This window comes from Monodelphis domestica, chromosome 1, assembly GCF_027887165.1.
Source record: "Monodelphis domestica isolate mMonDom1 chromosome 1, mMonDom1.pri, whole genome shotgun sequence".
In the NCBI taxonomy this organism is placed as follows: domain Eukaryota; kingdom Metazoa; phylum Chordata; class Mammalia; order Didelphimorphia; family Didelphidae; genus Monodelphis; species Monodelphis domestica.
The window spans coordinates 81501084-81514572 of NC_077227.1; the positions used below are offsets into that span (position 1 = coordinate 81501084).

The window sequence follows — 13489 nt, forward strand, 5'->3', positions numbered from 1 at the left end:
TTAAAGATAGAGGGGTCTGAAGACTCAGGGTGTGGTTGAGGAGTTTGTTCTGAGTGGTTGCAGTGTGCTCTGAGAAGCTTGCTCTGAAGGAAGCTGAAGGTGGGGGCCTCTGAGACTGTTTCTCCATTTTGGTCACATGAGTAATAGGGACTGATCTCTTTTCTTTGCCCCAGCTATCTAAGGGCTTGGGCCTTTTGGCCCAGCCTAAACAGAAGGGGTATTTAAGCCCTATTCCCTTCTCTCCCTTTTCTCTCTCTCTAATTCCTTTCTTCCTCCTGTTTGTAATTAAACTCCATAAAAGGTTGACTGCTGACTTGAGTTTTCATTTAGGAATTACATAGCTGAATTCCTTGGCGACCTTAAATTAATATATATCAGTCTTTTAAAGGGATTTCCTTGTCACAGAGCCGAGACCACAAAGATGAGTGTGAGGAGCAGCTAAGTTTGCTTCTTTCCGATGCATCGACTCGTCCGCTCTCAGGCTAGCCTCCTACAGCTCTGACAGCGTATACTTGTGACTCAAATGGCTCATTAAAAACGATCAGCCCGCCAACAAAGCAGGGCTTTGACTGGTGTAGGATTTCTGGGCTCCAAGAAAATTAATGTTTATGCGGATGCAATGGGATGAACTTAAAACGAATAAGCTGTGATCTCCTTGAAAATGATAGAGGCGGGGTCAGCTGGGTAGCTCAGTGGATTGAGAGCCAGGCCTAGAGACGGGAGGTCCTGGGTTCAAATCTGGCCTCAGACACTTCCCAGCTGTGTGACCCTGCGCAAGTCACTTGACCCCCATTGCCTAGCCCTTACCACTCTTCTGCCTTGGAGCCAATACACGGTATTCACTCCAAGATGGAAGGTGAGGGTTTAAAAAAAAAAGAAAATGATAGAGGGACGCCAGTCCATCTATAACAGGCTTGTCTCCAGCTTCACAAGCCACCCCTTCACCCACTGTCCCTCCATACACCCTGGTCTTCCCCCCTCCGCTGGCACTGGAAGCCCAGCATACACACAGACACAGCGGAGCTCCATCCTCCTGTCTCCTGGGCTAGGTCTGGCAAATGCCCTGCACCCACCCTTTTATTTTCAGGGAGAAAGAGAGGGCATGATTGGGGGAGGGGGGCTCTTTGTATTATCTATCCTCTTCCTGAACTTCCTTACACCCTATGCTGGGGATGCAGGCTTGAATCCTGGGTGTCATGCTTGCCTTCTCTCTCTGTCTGTCTCCGTCTCTTTCCCTTTCTGTTTCTGTTGGTGTCTGTCTCTCTCACACACAATCAGGACCTCAATTTTACTATTCCTACCTCAACATTTCTCGTAGACGACCTCTTCCCTCTACTCACATAGCCAGCATCCTTGTTTAATCTGTATTAGTCCTCACAGTCTCTCTCCCTTAAATCTTTCTTTTCCAATCCATTCTCAACCCAACTAACAAAGAAATTTGCTTAAAGATCATATTATATCACTTCCCTTCTCAATAAACTCTAGAGGCTCCCTTTTGACTCTAGCCTCAAATATTTAATTTTTATTTCATCCTTTAAAAATGTTCTAATTTTATGCAAGTTTTCTAATCTATATTAGATAATTAGTATAATGGTATTTGAAAAAATGTATAAATATGTACACATTTGGAGTACGTGCTCAAAATCATTTCTGCTAATAGGGATACGTGATGAAATTTTTTGAAGATCATCATACTAGGAGTAGCATACCAGGCATGTTAGCATCTCGGAAGTATGGTTGATGTATTGATACCGTATCCTGTATATTCATTACCGGACACATGGTCAAATCACTTAATGTTCACTGTATGGAAAAGGACAGTCCAAAGGACTAGTGCCAAGGACAAGCAAATTCCTGGGCTGGGTGTTGACAGCCAGTGTCCTGGCTGGGACTCCATTCATTTACACAGCGCGGGTTGGATTAATCCTCTCCTCGGTGATTCCCTCATTGTCAATGCTACCAATGTCAAAACCTATATCATGTCACGTATTCATTAATCACCTCCCACTTGACATTCCCAAGGTCCCCAATAAAGGCTGGGGAACGTGTGCGAGCCTCCTCTTCTCTTCCACCTCTTGCTCTCCCTCCTGCCTCTTACAATCCTGATCTTGCTGTGGCCTATTATGTTCCTCGTGTCTGCCTGACTGATGCAGCACAGCTGCCCCGCACATCTCCCATTAATCTCTTTTCCGCCTGGTCCATGGGGGATGTCCCGGAGTCCTGTGCTCCACGCAGGGTCTCTTGGGCCTCATACTTAAACTTTCTCCACTCTGTTATCTTTCACTACAGAGGTATCTATAGAGGAGCTCGCAACTCCTCAGGTGTTTAACTTGTGGTCTCTGAGTCTTTATTCCTCAGTCTCTTGCCCTGACGGCCTTATCTATCTCTCATCCATATTCCTCTAGCCTCCAATTTCCTTCTCGGGTCACCCACCCACAGATAAATAATATAGGACTCCGTGGTGGGTCCCAATATCTGGCTCCCAATGTGGGGCCCCGTAATGAAGTCTGGAGAAGGCAGAGAACATTTTGAGGATAAGGTATAATTTGGGCTGGGCCTTAAAGATGAATGAGCCTGACACAGGCAGAAGCTTGGACGGAAGAGCACAAAGAAAGGCATGCAAGCAAGAGCAACTGTTAGTAGGGGATAGTGCAGACCCCTGTCTGACAAGAGAGACTAGATATTGGGTTTTAGTTGTATATGAGTTGAAGAGATGGGACAAGGCCATTTCATAGAGGATATGAAACTCAAATAGAAGAGTTTAGACTCAATATTACATACAATAGGGAACCATCAGAGTTCTTGACTATCTAGGTGAGTGAATGTTTTAGGATGATTATGCTTTAATCATATTAATGACAAAAGAAACCAGAGTCAGGATCACCAAGGAGAAGAATTATAATAATAATCCAAAAGTGAAATGATGACTGCCTGGTAAGTGGGAATAAAGAAAAAAGTACAAATTAATGAGACATTTTAAGGAAGGGGACAAAAGGGCACTGGGGACAGATTAGTTAAAGTGGAAGAAGAAGGAAAGATCAAAGATACCAAATGAAATATACCAGACTAGAAGAGAGAGGAGAGGGCCAATGATATAAATGACATTTAAAGGGGAGCTGGTTTCAGAAAAAAATGACAAATTTAATTTATGATGTAATAATGATTTTTAAGTTATAGCAAGACACGATGATAATAATATTAATAGTTAGCATTTTATAGCTCTTTAATATTTGCAAAGTGCTTTACATATGCTAACTAAACAATCCTCACATATATATATATATAAAATAGACACTCTTAATCATTATACTTTGCAGGGATCTGAGGCTGAGAGTTTAAGTGATTTATTTCAGAGCTAGTATGTACTAAAGACAATATTCAAACTCAGATTTTTTAAACTCCAAGTCCTGAACTTTATCCACTGTACCACCTTGCACCCCCTGCCAAGCAGAGAGATTCTGTAGGCAGCAATGAGACACCTTGATTGGAGTCAAGATGGTGATTAACATGATGATCATTTGCCTAGAGTTAATAACTGAAATCTTAAGGATGAGGAGTTTACCAAGTAAGTGAGCCAGAGGGAAGAGTGGGAGCAGATGTCAGAGACATTGGGGAACATCACAGTTAGGAAGTGGAAGAGAAACCAGTAAAGAAAAGAGAGAAGAAGCGGTCACAAAAGCAAGGAGAAACAATAAAGCAAAATATCATGGAAGCCAAGGAAATGATTCCAAGAAGGTATATGGTCAAATATTACACAGGCTCTGAGAAAGATGCTAAGGGGGAAAAAAACCCCATTAGATTCAATGAAGAGGTGGTCATTGGTAACCTTTGAGTTTAGGTTGAGTGAATCAAGAGAAAAGAATCTTGATTGCAAAGAGAATATTTGTGGTGGAAAAGTGGGGGATGAAAAGATAGGTTCCACATTCTAGAAAGTTCTTAGGAAAAAGGAAGGGGGATGGGCAATGCAGAGTAGCTATATCTATCTATCTATCTATCTATCTATCTATCTATCTATCTATCTATCTATTTATTTTATTTTTTTTTAATTAAAACCCTTACCTTCCGTCTTGGAGTCAATACTGTGTATTAGCTCCAAGGCAGAAGAGTGGTAAGGGCTAGGCAATGGGGGTCAAGTGACTTGTCCAGGGTCACACAGCTGGGAAGTGTTTGAGGCCAGATTTGAACCTAGGACCTCCCATCTCTAGGCCTGGCTCTCAATCCACTCAGCTACCCAGCTGCCCCCGAGTAGCTATATTTTTAAGATACAGGAAACATAAGCAGAAGATGAAGATGTAGAGAAATATTAAACAGATTTGACAGGACCTTTAAAACCAACATGTTTTTCCATACTCGATGATGTCAGTGCAAAATTGGACATGGGGAGGATGGTGAAATATACATTGGAAGAATGAGAGAGCTCAAAAATTTTTAGACTATAAAGAAGCATTCTAGCTAAATATCATTAATAATTTCTTCAAGAAATGAGGTAGAAAGCTCTGGATATAGTGAATGCTGTCTACATCATGAAAGCGCACTTAGTTTTAAGGAAAGTAATGACTCAGTGTGGGAATCGTTTCCCAATCAGTTGCCTAAATACAATCAATTCTTTGAGAATGTTTGTGGCCACTCACAAGGGAGCAGAGGACTTGGTCACAGTTCCAAGGCAGAGAGGAGAATTAGCTCTTGAGGCTGCCAGGGAGGGAGGATCCTTCTGAGTAAAGACCGGAGCACAAGTCAGGAGAGTCGTGAGCTGCATCTCTCCTTGGATCATACCACCTTGGAAGCACCTGAAACTTACAGACTCCTAGAACTAGCTCTGAAAAAACCCCCAGTAAATATAAACTGCCCAGATTAACAAAAGAGGAAATAGAATACTTAAATAACTCCATCTTAAAAAAGAAATTGAACAAACCATCACTGACCTCCCTAAGACAAAATCCCAAGGCCAGAAAGATTCACAAATGAATCCAACCAATCTGAACCTATCTTTTTTTTTTTTAATATTTATTTGGAAATATTTAGCAATATTGTTCTATGATCGACTATGAATGACTTTGCTATCCTGATCAAAACAATATCCAAGACAATTATGAAGGACTTAGGATGAAAAATGCTATCCACCTATAGAAAAAAAGAACTGACAGTCTGAATGCAGTGAAGAATAATTTTTTTCAATTTTTTTTTGTTTTGCAACACAGCTAATCTGGAAATGTTTTGCATGATTTCACATGTATAACATATGACCTTTCTTGCCTTTGCAATGGGGGGGGGAGGGCTGGAAGGGAGAACTCTAAAAAAAAAAAAGTTAAATATTAAAAAAAAAAGAAGAAGAATCCATGTTGGCCAGAAAAACTTGATCTCCTTGCCAAGTGGAAGAATATGACAGCCAAGGGAACATTAATATAGTGGAAAATTATGAGCAATGTCATTTCATAAAACAAAGAGGCAGTGGAAGAAAAAACAGCTTAATAGAAAGCTTATTGAGAATCCCAATTAAGCCAAATCATATAAGGACGGAAATAGAAGAATAAATGTTTAAAAACTTAGTTTCTTAAAGGAATACAATTGGTCTTTAGTGATTAGTCTTACCTGGAAATTTTACAGCTTGGCAGTAGATGACGAGGTCAGAAAGCTCTGGGGCTATTTGTCTACTTTCTTTTTTATTCTGTGGGAGATAAAATTCTTCACCAAGTTCCATGTCATACACCTATTAAATGATAAAATAATAGTATTTTACATTGAAAGTTTTGAAAGTACTCTGTTGTTTATCTTATATAATTAAAAATTTCTAATAACTAGATCATTTTGATTTTTAATAATATAATCACAGGCAAGTCTACAGTATTAATCCTCTATTCATATAAGGTAACTGGATAAGTGGGGTGTCTTACTTTTTTTACAGAGTAGGTAGGTATCTATAGAGGGGTAAGAATATGGAATCATCAAGAATTGCCTCAAGGGTCTAGCCAGGGGGATTGGAAAAATAGACTATTTTAGACTGACATCCTTTTTTGAATATTCAGTTCACTCTGCCTCCTGATGTTACAAATACAAAACTGTTACAAATGAGTCTCCAACACCAGGTTTTTGCTTCAAAAACTCAGATCTACCACATTTCTTGCAATCAGGATCTCATCTCTAGGAACAGCTGCTGATAAAAGACCCAATTTCCTTTCTTTATATTTTAAAGAGATCTGATGCTACCATCTGCCATGCACAGGACACCTGGAATGTAAAAGCCTAATTTTGGTGAGAAGAAAACTCATCCCACATCCCTGATACCACTAATAATTCTCTTATCTGAATTACAATCCAACTCTATTTCCTTTTATCAAAGACTTTCCTTCATTGGAGACCTCTTCCTTTCATGCTTCTTCCATCTAAAAACTGAGAATGGTTGGATCAGTTTATGACCCCACCAAGAGTACACTGGTGTCCCTATTTTCCCAGATCCCCTCCACCACTTAATCATTTTCCTTTCCTGTCATATTAGCCAGTCTACTTGGTGTGAGGTAATACTCAGAGTTGTTTTAATTTAACTAGTCATTAGTTATTTAGGGCACCTTTTCATGACAATAGATGGCTGATTTTCTTCATCTGAAAACCGTTCATATTCTTTGACCATTTATCAATTGGGGAATGCTTTGTATTATTATAAATTTGACTCAGTTCTCTTTATATTTGACAAATGAGGCCTTTATCAGAGATACTTGCTATAAAATTCCTCCTCTCCAGTTCTCTTGGTTGCTTTGGGTTTTTTTAATGCAAAACCTCTTTAATGTAATACAATCAAAATCATCCATTTTATATTCTATAGTATAAATTCTTCTCTTACCCATGATACCATAATTTGTTTATGATATAACCCTTTATGTCTAAATATGTACCCATTTTGACCCTATCTTGGTGTAGTTTCTGCCATACTGTTTTCCAGTTTTTGCAGAACATTTTTTTGTCACATAGTGAGGTCTTGTCCCTAAATCTTGAATTTTTGTATCTATCAAACACTAAATTATGATGGTCATTTGCTGCTATATTTCGTGTACCTAATCTATTCCACTGGATCCATCAATTTTAGCTAGTACCAGATTATTTTGATGATTACCACTTTGCAATACAGTTTGAGATCTGGTATGGTTAGGATACAATTCTTCACATTTTAAAAACTGATTCTTTTGATATTCTTTACCATTTCTTCTTTTAGATGAATTTTATTATTTTTCTATATAAAATAATTTTTGCATAGTTTGATTGGTATGGCACTGAATAAGTAGATTAATTTAGATAAAACTGTCATTTTTATGATACTGGCTCAGCTTATGCATGAACAATTAATATTTTTATTTATCATTAGATCTGACTTTATTTGTGTGAAAGGTGTTTTGTAATTGTGTAAATTAGGTAGACTCTGAAGTATTTTATATTATTTACTGTTAATTTAACTGCAATTTAATTTTCTATCTCTTGCTACAGGGCTTATTTGGTAATACATAGACTTCCTAATGATTTATGTGAGTTTATTTTATAAATTGCAATTTTGCTAAAATTGTTAATTATTTTAACTACTTTTTAGTTGATTCTCTATGATCTCCAAGCATACCATCAAGATGTACAAGAGTGAGTTTTATTTCTCATTGCTTATTCCAATTCCTTTAATTTCTTTTTCTTCTTTTAATTGCTTTAGCTAGCATTTTAGTATAATACTGAATAACTTGGTATTAATGGGCATCCTTATTCTATCCCTAATGCTACTGGGAAGATTCCCCATTACAGATCATGTTTTCTAATGGTTTTAGATAGATGCTATTTATCATTTTCAGGAAAGTGCCATTTATGTCTAAGTTCTCCATTTGCTGGGGGCCATCAGACCACGACACCTTGACAGTCACGTGTGGTAGCTAGGGAGACCACAGAGTGGTCCTTGGAAAGATGTGACTGCCCACTCTATCCCCCTTGCATGACCTCTTTCATCAATGCCCCTTACCTATGAATTGACATGATTATTATTCCCCCTAGTCTCAAAAGAAATAATGCAAGAGCAAAACACCTGTACCCTTATTCCCCAAAACATCACCAAAAGATCAGACCCTTAAACCCAATCCCCAAAAGACTATCATGGATTAACTTTTACTTAGGTACATAATTACCAGCAAAACCACAGCTACCGACCAAGCTCAAAACTTTCTCATGAAGCCAGCACACAAATCAATCATAGAGGCCCATACAATACGTACAGGTAAAGTACAGGTATACTAAGCTTCAGTATGCCTCAGTGACTCAATTACACAAATCAGTAACTCAAACTCCCAAGTAAGCCACCTGTGATGAAATCATTTATCTTGTATTCTGTCTGTAATCCCAATACAAAAATACAGAATGTCAATCAAGTGATTTGTTAGAAGTTAATGTAGCACTTTTCCGATTCTCTCTTTGATTTTGTATGCCAAGAAAATGGGTATAAAAATAAATCCCAGGCCTGGGAATGTCGGAGCAGCTGAGATGCAAAGCAATCCCATGGTCATAATGATTAAGCTGTCTTCCATTTGTTATTTATTTTATTTTATTTATTCTGACTGATTGTTCGCCACATGTCGGGAACCCTGGAGTCGCAAGTGAGGCTGGACCCTGACCATGGCATCTAGTGTTTTTAATAAAGAATGGGTATTTTAGTTCATCAATAGCTTTTTCTGCATTTATTGAGATAATCATAAGATTTCTGTTGGTTTTGCTATGCATATGGTCAATTATGCTGATAGTTTTCCTACTACTGAACTGGTCCTACATTCCTGGAATAAATTCCAACTGATTAAAGTGTGATCCTTGTGATATATTGCTGTAATCTCCTTGCCAGTATCTTATTAAAATTTTTTGCATCAATATTCCTTAGGAAAACTGGTCCATAGTTTTCTTCCTCAGTTTTTGCTCTTCTTGGATTAGGTATCAGCACCATATTTCTAGCCTAAAAGGAATTTGGCAGGATTTTTTCACCTATTTTTTCAAATAGTTTGTATAGTATTGGGATTATTTTTTAAATGTTTGGTAGAATTGCAAATCCATCTGACTCTGAGTATCTTTCTCTTAGGGAGCTCATGGATGGATTATTCAATTTCTCTTTTTAAGATGGATTCATTTAGGTATCCTTCCATGTTGCCTGTAAGCATGTCTATATCTCCTCATCTTTAAAAAAACCTTTATTTGACCCTAACATCCACTCAATTTATTGTCCTATACTTACCTCCTTTTTCACAAACTCCCAGAAGAAGCCCATCTACTATTCTCTCTTCTCATTTCACAACCTATTGTAATCTGGCTTCTGACCTCATCAGTTAGTTAGAATTGATAACTGAAGTTATCAACAATCTCTGTAACGGGTAGGATTTGATCAGGGGATTAATTTGACTAATTTGGTGAGTTCTCCAGTCAAGTCCTGATCATGGACAAGGCCTCTGTAGCCACCAAAAGCACGTCTCCTCACGGGATGTGAGCTGTGGAGCTGGCATCCTTTCCCCTTTGGGACAGAACCATGCATATGACAGAAGACATCTGTCACAGTGGACCCCAGGCCCAGAAGCCACTTGTTAGGACTTGTCGCTGAAGAACAGGGCACCCTGCATCTACATTTCCAGGGTACCTCTAGGAAGTTCCCAGACCTCCGGTTCCAGCTGCTTTTGTTTGTTTGTTTGTTTGTTTGTTTGTTTGTTTGTTTGTTTGTTTGTTTTTGGAGCCCAAGTCAGAACTAAAAGCCTGTCTTCCTGGCTCAGGAGATGGGTGCAGCAAGCAATAGGAGAGCTTCCCCTAAGAACATGCACATGAGTGTTTGCCCTCAATTTAGAGAGTCCCTGAGTTTGAGAATTTAGTGATCCTTAAAGGACAGAAAGGACTCCTGGAAACACTGTGCTGGAAGAGACTGCCGCATCTGCCTGATGTATTGTTCCTCAGAGGGAGCCCCAACGGGAAGGAGAAGGCTCGGGGAGCAGCTCCACAAGTCTGTTTATGTGATGGGGAAAGCCCAGATCCCGGGCTTAGTCCCCCAAATAGTAGTGGCCCTGAACATCCTGGCTGCTCCAAGGAGAAGATGAGAAGAGATCCGAGGAGCCTGTGGGATCTGTCCCCAGGGACGAGCGCACCCAGGGGTCAGGAAGAGACGGTGGGAGGAGAGGTTTCATCAGAAGCTTTGGTGATCGCCCAGAGCAACGGGGACTTCAGCTCCTCTCTAGGGAAGTTCCCGAACAGTTGGAGTCCTCGCTGCCTTTCCAGGCTCACCTCCCTTTCTCCTTGGATTCCCTGGGAATATCTCTTTGCCGCCATGACCCCCTCCCTGAAGGATTCCTCTGCCCCGAGGCCCCTTCTCCTGACCAGGCAGTGCTGGGTAAGGAAAGAGCCAGGCAGCCATGCAGACACCTTGTTCCAACCCCTCTCAGTCCCCCTTTTAGAATGTAAACTCTTGATGGGAAGGACTGCCCTTCATGTGGGTACTTAGCACTTAGCCCAATGCCGGGCACATGGTAAGTTGTTGACTTGGCTTTGTGTTTTCTATAGCTGTTCACGAGTTCTTATGAGTTGGCATCTTCTGTGGGTGTGATAAAGGTTACCCTAAATCCAATACTGCTCCTATACCTTGAGTGCCTGTGTTGAAGATCAGGATCCCTTTGCCCGCATTTGGGGAAACCTAGAGTTTAGGCTATAAAGGGAGCCTGTGATGCCTTCAGATGTAACAAGGCTAAATGAGGTCCTTCCACACTTACTTGGAGGTCACCCAACTTCTCAGCTTCCTACCCTACACTTTATCTTATCCTCTTGATATTACTTTGTCAAGCAAATAGCCACGAGGTGGAATTTCAGGGGCCTCTAATGAGCACTCCTCTAATTATTAGGGACTTGGAGCCTTTTTTCGTAAGACTATATAAAACTTGGGATTTCTTCTCTTGAGAATTACAAGTTCTCTTTTGACCATTTACCAGTTGGGAATGGCTCTTATTCTTACAAATGTTAACTAATTCCTTATTTATCTCAAAAATAAGACCTTTTTCAGAGAAACTTGTAAAGATTTTTTTCCAACTTAACTGTCTTTTTCATTCATTCATTCATTCATTCATTCATTCATTCATTCATTCATTCATTCATTCTTCATCTTAAGCCTCACTTAAGTTCATTAAATATTAGTTTTATAATAAAAGGAGAAACCTTCTTCCCTAAGTTATGTTGTAGGGGGGGCTTGAGGTAAATCCCCAGGATTGGGGAAGGGTACCTTTTGCAAGGACGCAAAACTATGAAACATAGCTTAAAAATAAAAAGAGAAATTTATTAGTTTACAAGGTAATGTTGCATCTGGCCAGGAGGTCTGCCTTGGAACAGCATGGGTGGAAAAGCTGTTCTCCCAGATGACACGATTTCTGGGGTCTTTATACTCTTTACAACAGTGGAGACGTGACTTTGTGTCACGCTGAAGACATGTCTCCAGAGTGGTATGCACCGAGGCATGGGCAGGGGGTAGGTTTGCTTGAAGACATAAGGGTGACCCTCATAGTTTAGGGGACATAACAGGTAGATGTCTTAGATACAACCTGATGGTACCAAGGCATAGCCTAGAGGTGTATCTCTCTGTCCATCTTGAATCTAAAGGATGATCCAAGGAGGATAATTCTTTCAGGGTCTTATAGGAGTTATCAGATATTTTTGGGTTAGGAGTCACAAGGATAGAAGGGAGCAAAGGAATTTCACTGCTTATAGTTTGCCTGAAACACTTCCATGGTTTGGGGGGGTACAATGTTCATGCCAATAACTTTTACTTACCTATAATTCAACCTTAAAATTATTAAATACACATAATTTATTAATAAAAATAATAATAAACATAATAAAATAAAAGTAATGATAAAGCAATAAAAAGATGCATGTACATAAAATTAAAATATTTTAGCTAGGACCAATATTCCATCCTAAATCACTTTAAAACCTCAATATAATGACTCCTCTTGGAGTAAGACGTTAAGTTTTATTCCATTCAATTTACTCCAAATACAGACTGAAGTCTTTTAATAAGTTTAATATTTCTCCTCACTTTTTTCTTCTCATAGAAATAGTATTTCCAAAATATACTACACTTTCCAGCTCTTCACCTGTTTTTCATAGACTTATTTTTATAAAAATTCTGTATAACCTAAAAGTTAAAAGTTAAACAAGTAATAAATTTCTCTTAACCTCCTTCCTCTATAAAGAGCTCTTGTAAATCCTCATGGATCAGAGATTTAACTCACACCTTTTCCTTGATTCCATAGGAAGAATTCACATTATTCTATTTTTCCCAAATGATTTTTAAAACTCTCAACAACACACAGCTTTTCACAATATCTCATCTCTCTTATATCTTGCTCTTAAAGCTACAGTAACAGTAACATTGTGAGTAAGACATTCAAAACATGTTATGCTAGAAATGAACTAAACCATGAATATACTTGGGGATTTTCCTGGAGATAACATAGCAAAAAGAGAAACTGACTTCCGAGATCAAACCTGGTCCTAGTAAGCCATTATATTGCATATTATATGCAATAATCTAGAATATACAATATACACAGTGGTCCAAGTCACGTCTTTGCTCAAGAAGCTCAAGGGCTTCTAATTATCTCTAGCATAAAATACAAACTTTGTCATTTAAAGCCTTTCACAAATTTGTTCTAGCTTCCATTTCTAGGTTTATCATACATTTTCCCTTCCATTTCCTCTGCCATCTAGCTAAGCTGATTTACCTGGTGTTCCTTAAAATAGAACATTCCACCCAGTGGGTGCCTCAAGCCTGGAATACTTCTCACCTCCATTCCTGTCTTACATTAAACGTTCTCTCTAAGCCACCGCCTTCAGGAGGGCTTTAGGATCCCAGGGGCTGCTAGTGTCTCATTTCCCCCTCGCACAAATTATTCTGTAGATCCTCAGTATTTCAGTATGCACATATTTGTATATAAATTTCTTTTCCCCCAGTAGAACATAAACTCTTTAAGGACAGAGGCTGCATCTTGTTTTCGTCATCTCAGGCCTAACCCAGAGCCTAACATCATTATGACAACTAATGAATGCTGAGAGGTTGAAATCTTTTTTAATGCCAAAGTTCAGCTAAAGGGAAAGTATATAATTATACTACCTTTCCTTTGTTGCCAACAGAGCTCTCTGTTTTCTTTATCCTCTTGGTAATTTCTTCATTGTACTCAAACTGTAGTTTGTCACCTGCTGATTTACTTTCAGGTCTGTCTTCCAGAATATTGTCTGCAAATGGATTAAAATACCTTCAATGACTGTACCACAACTAAATGATTATGGTTCCACAGGAGATCCTACTTTATGTAAAGGCCATATCTACAGAGAGCAAAAATGCTCAATGTTTGAAAATACGTGGGGTTGCCATAATATCAAAATATTCCAGTTAATAAATAGGACTGAATGATTTTTTTTGGTACTAAAGTTTTAAAAAGTTTTCTTTTAAAAAATTACCTTT

The 13489-nt window shown here is 39.0% G+C and overlaps 1 protein-coding gene across 3 annotated transcripts in view; it reads right to left on the minus strand.

Annotated features, from left to right (window-relative positions):
• PLCE1 (phospholipase C epsilon 1) overlaps positions 1-13489 on the minus strand; it is a 336545-nt gene that overhangs the window by 32150 nt on the left and 290906 nt on the right. For all 3 annotated transcript variants that reach the window (XM_056802299.1, XM_056802305.1, XM_016433427.2), the window contains exons 21-22: positions 13139-13260; positions 5590-5707 (exon numbers count right to left, since the gene is read on the minus strand). In XM_056802299.1, the coding sequence (XP_056658277.1) occupies positions 5590-5707; positions 13139-13260 (240 nt within the window). The remainder of the gene's footprint in view (positions 1-5589; positions 5708-13138; positions 13261-13489) is intronic.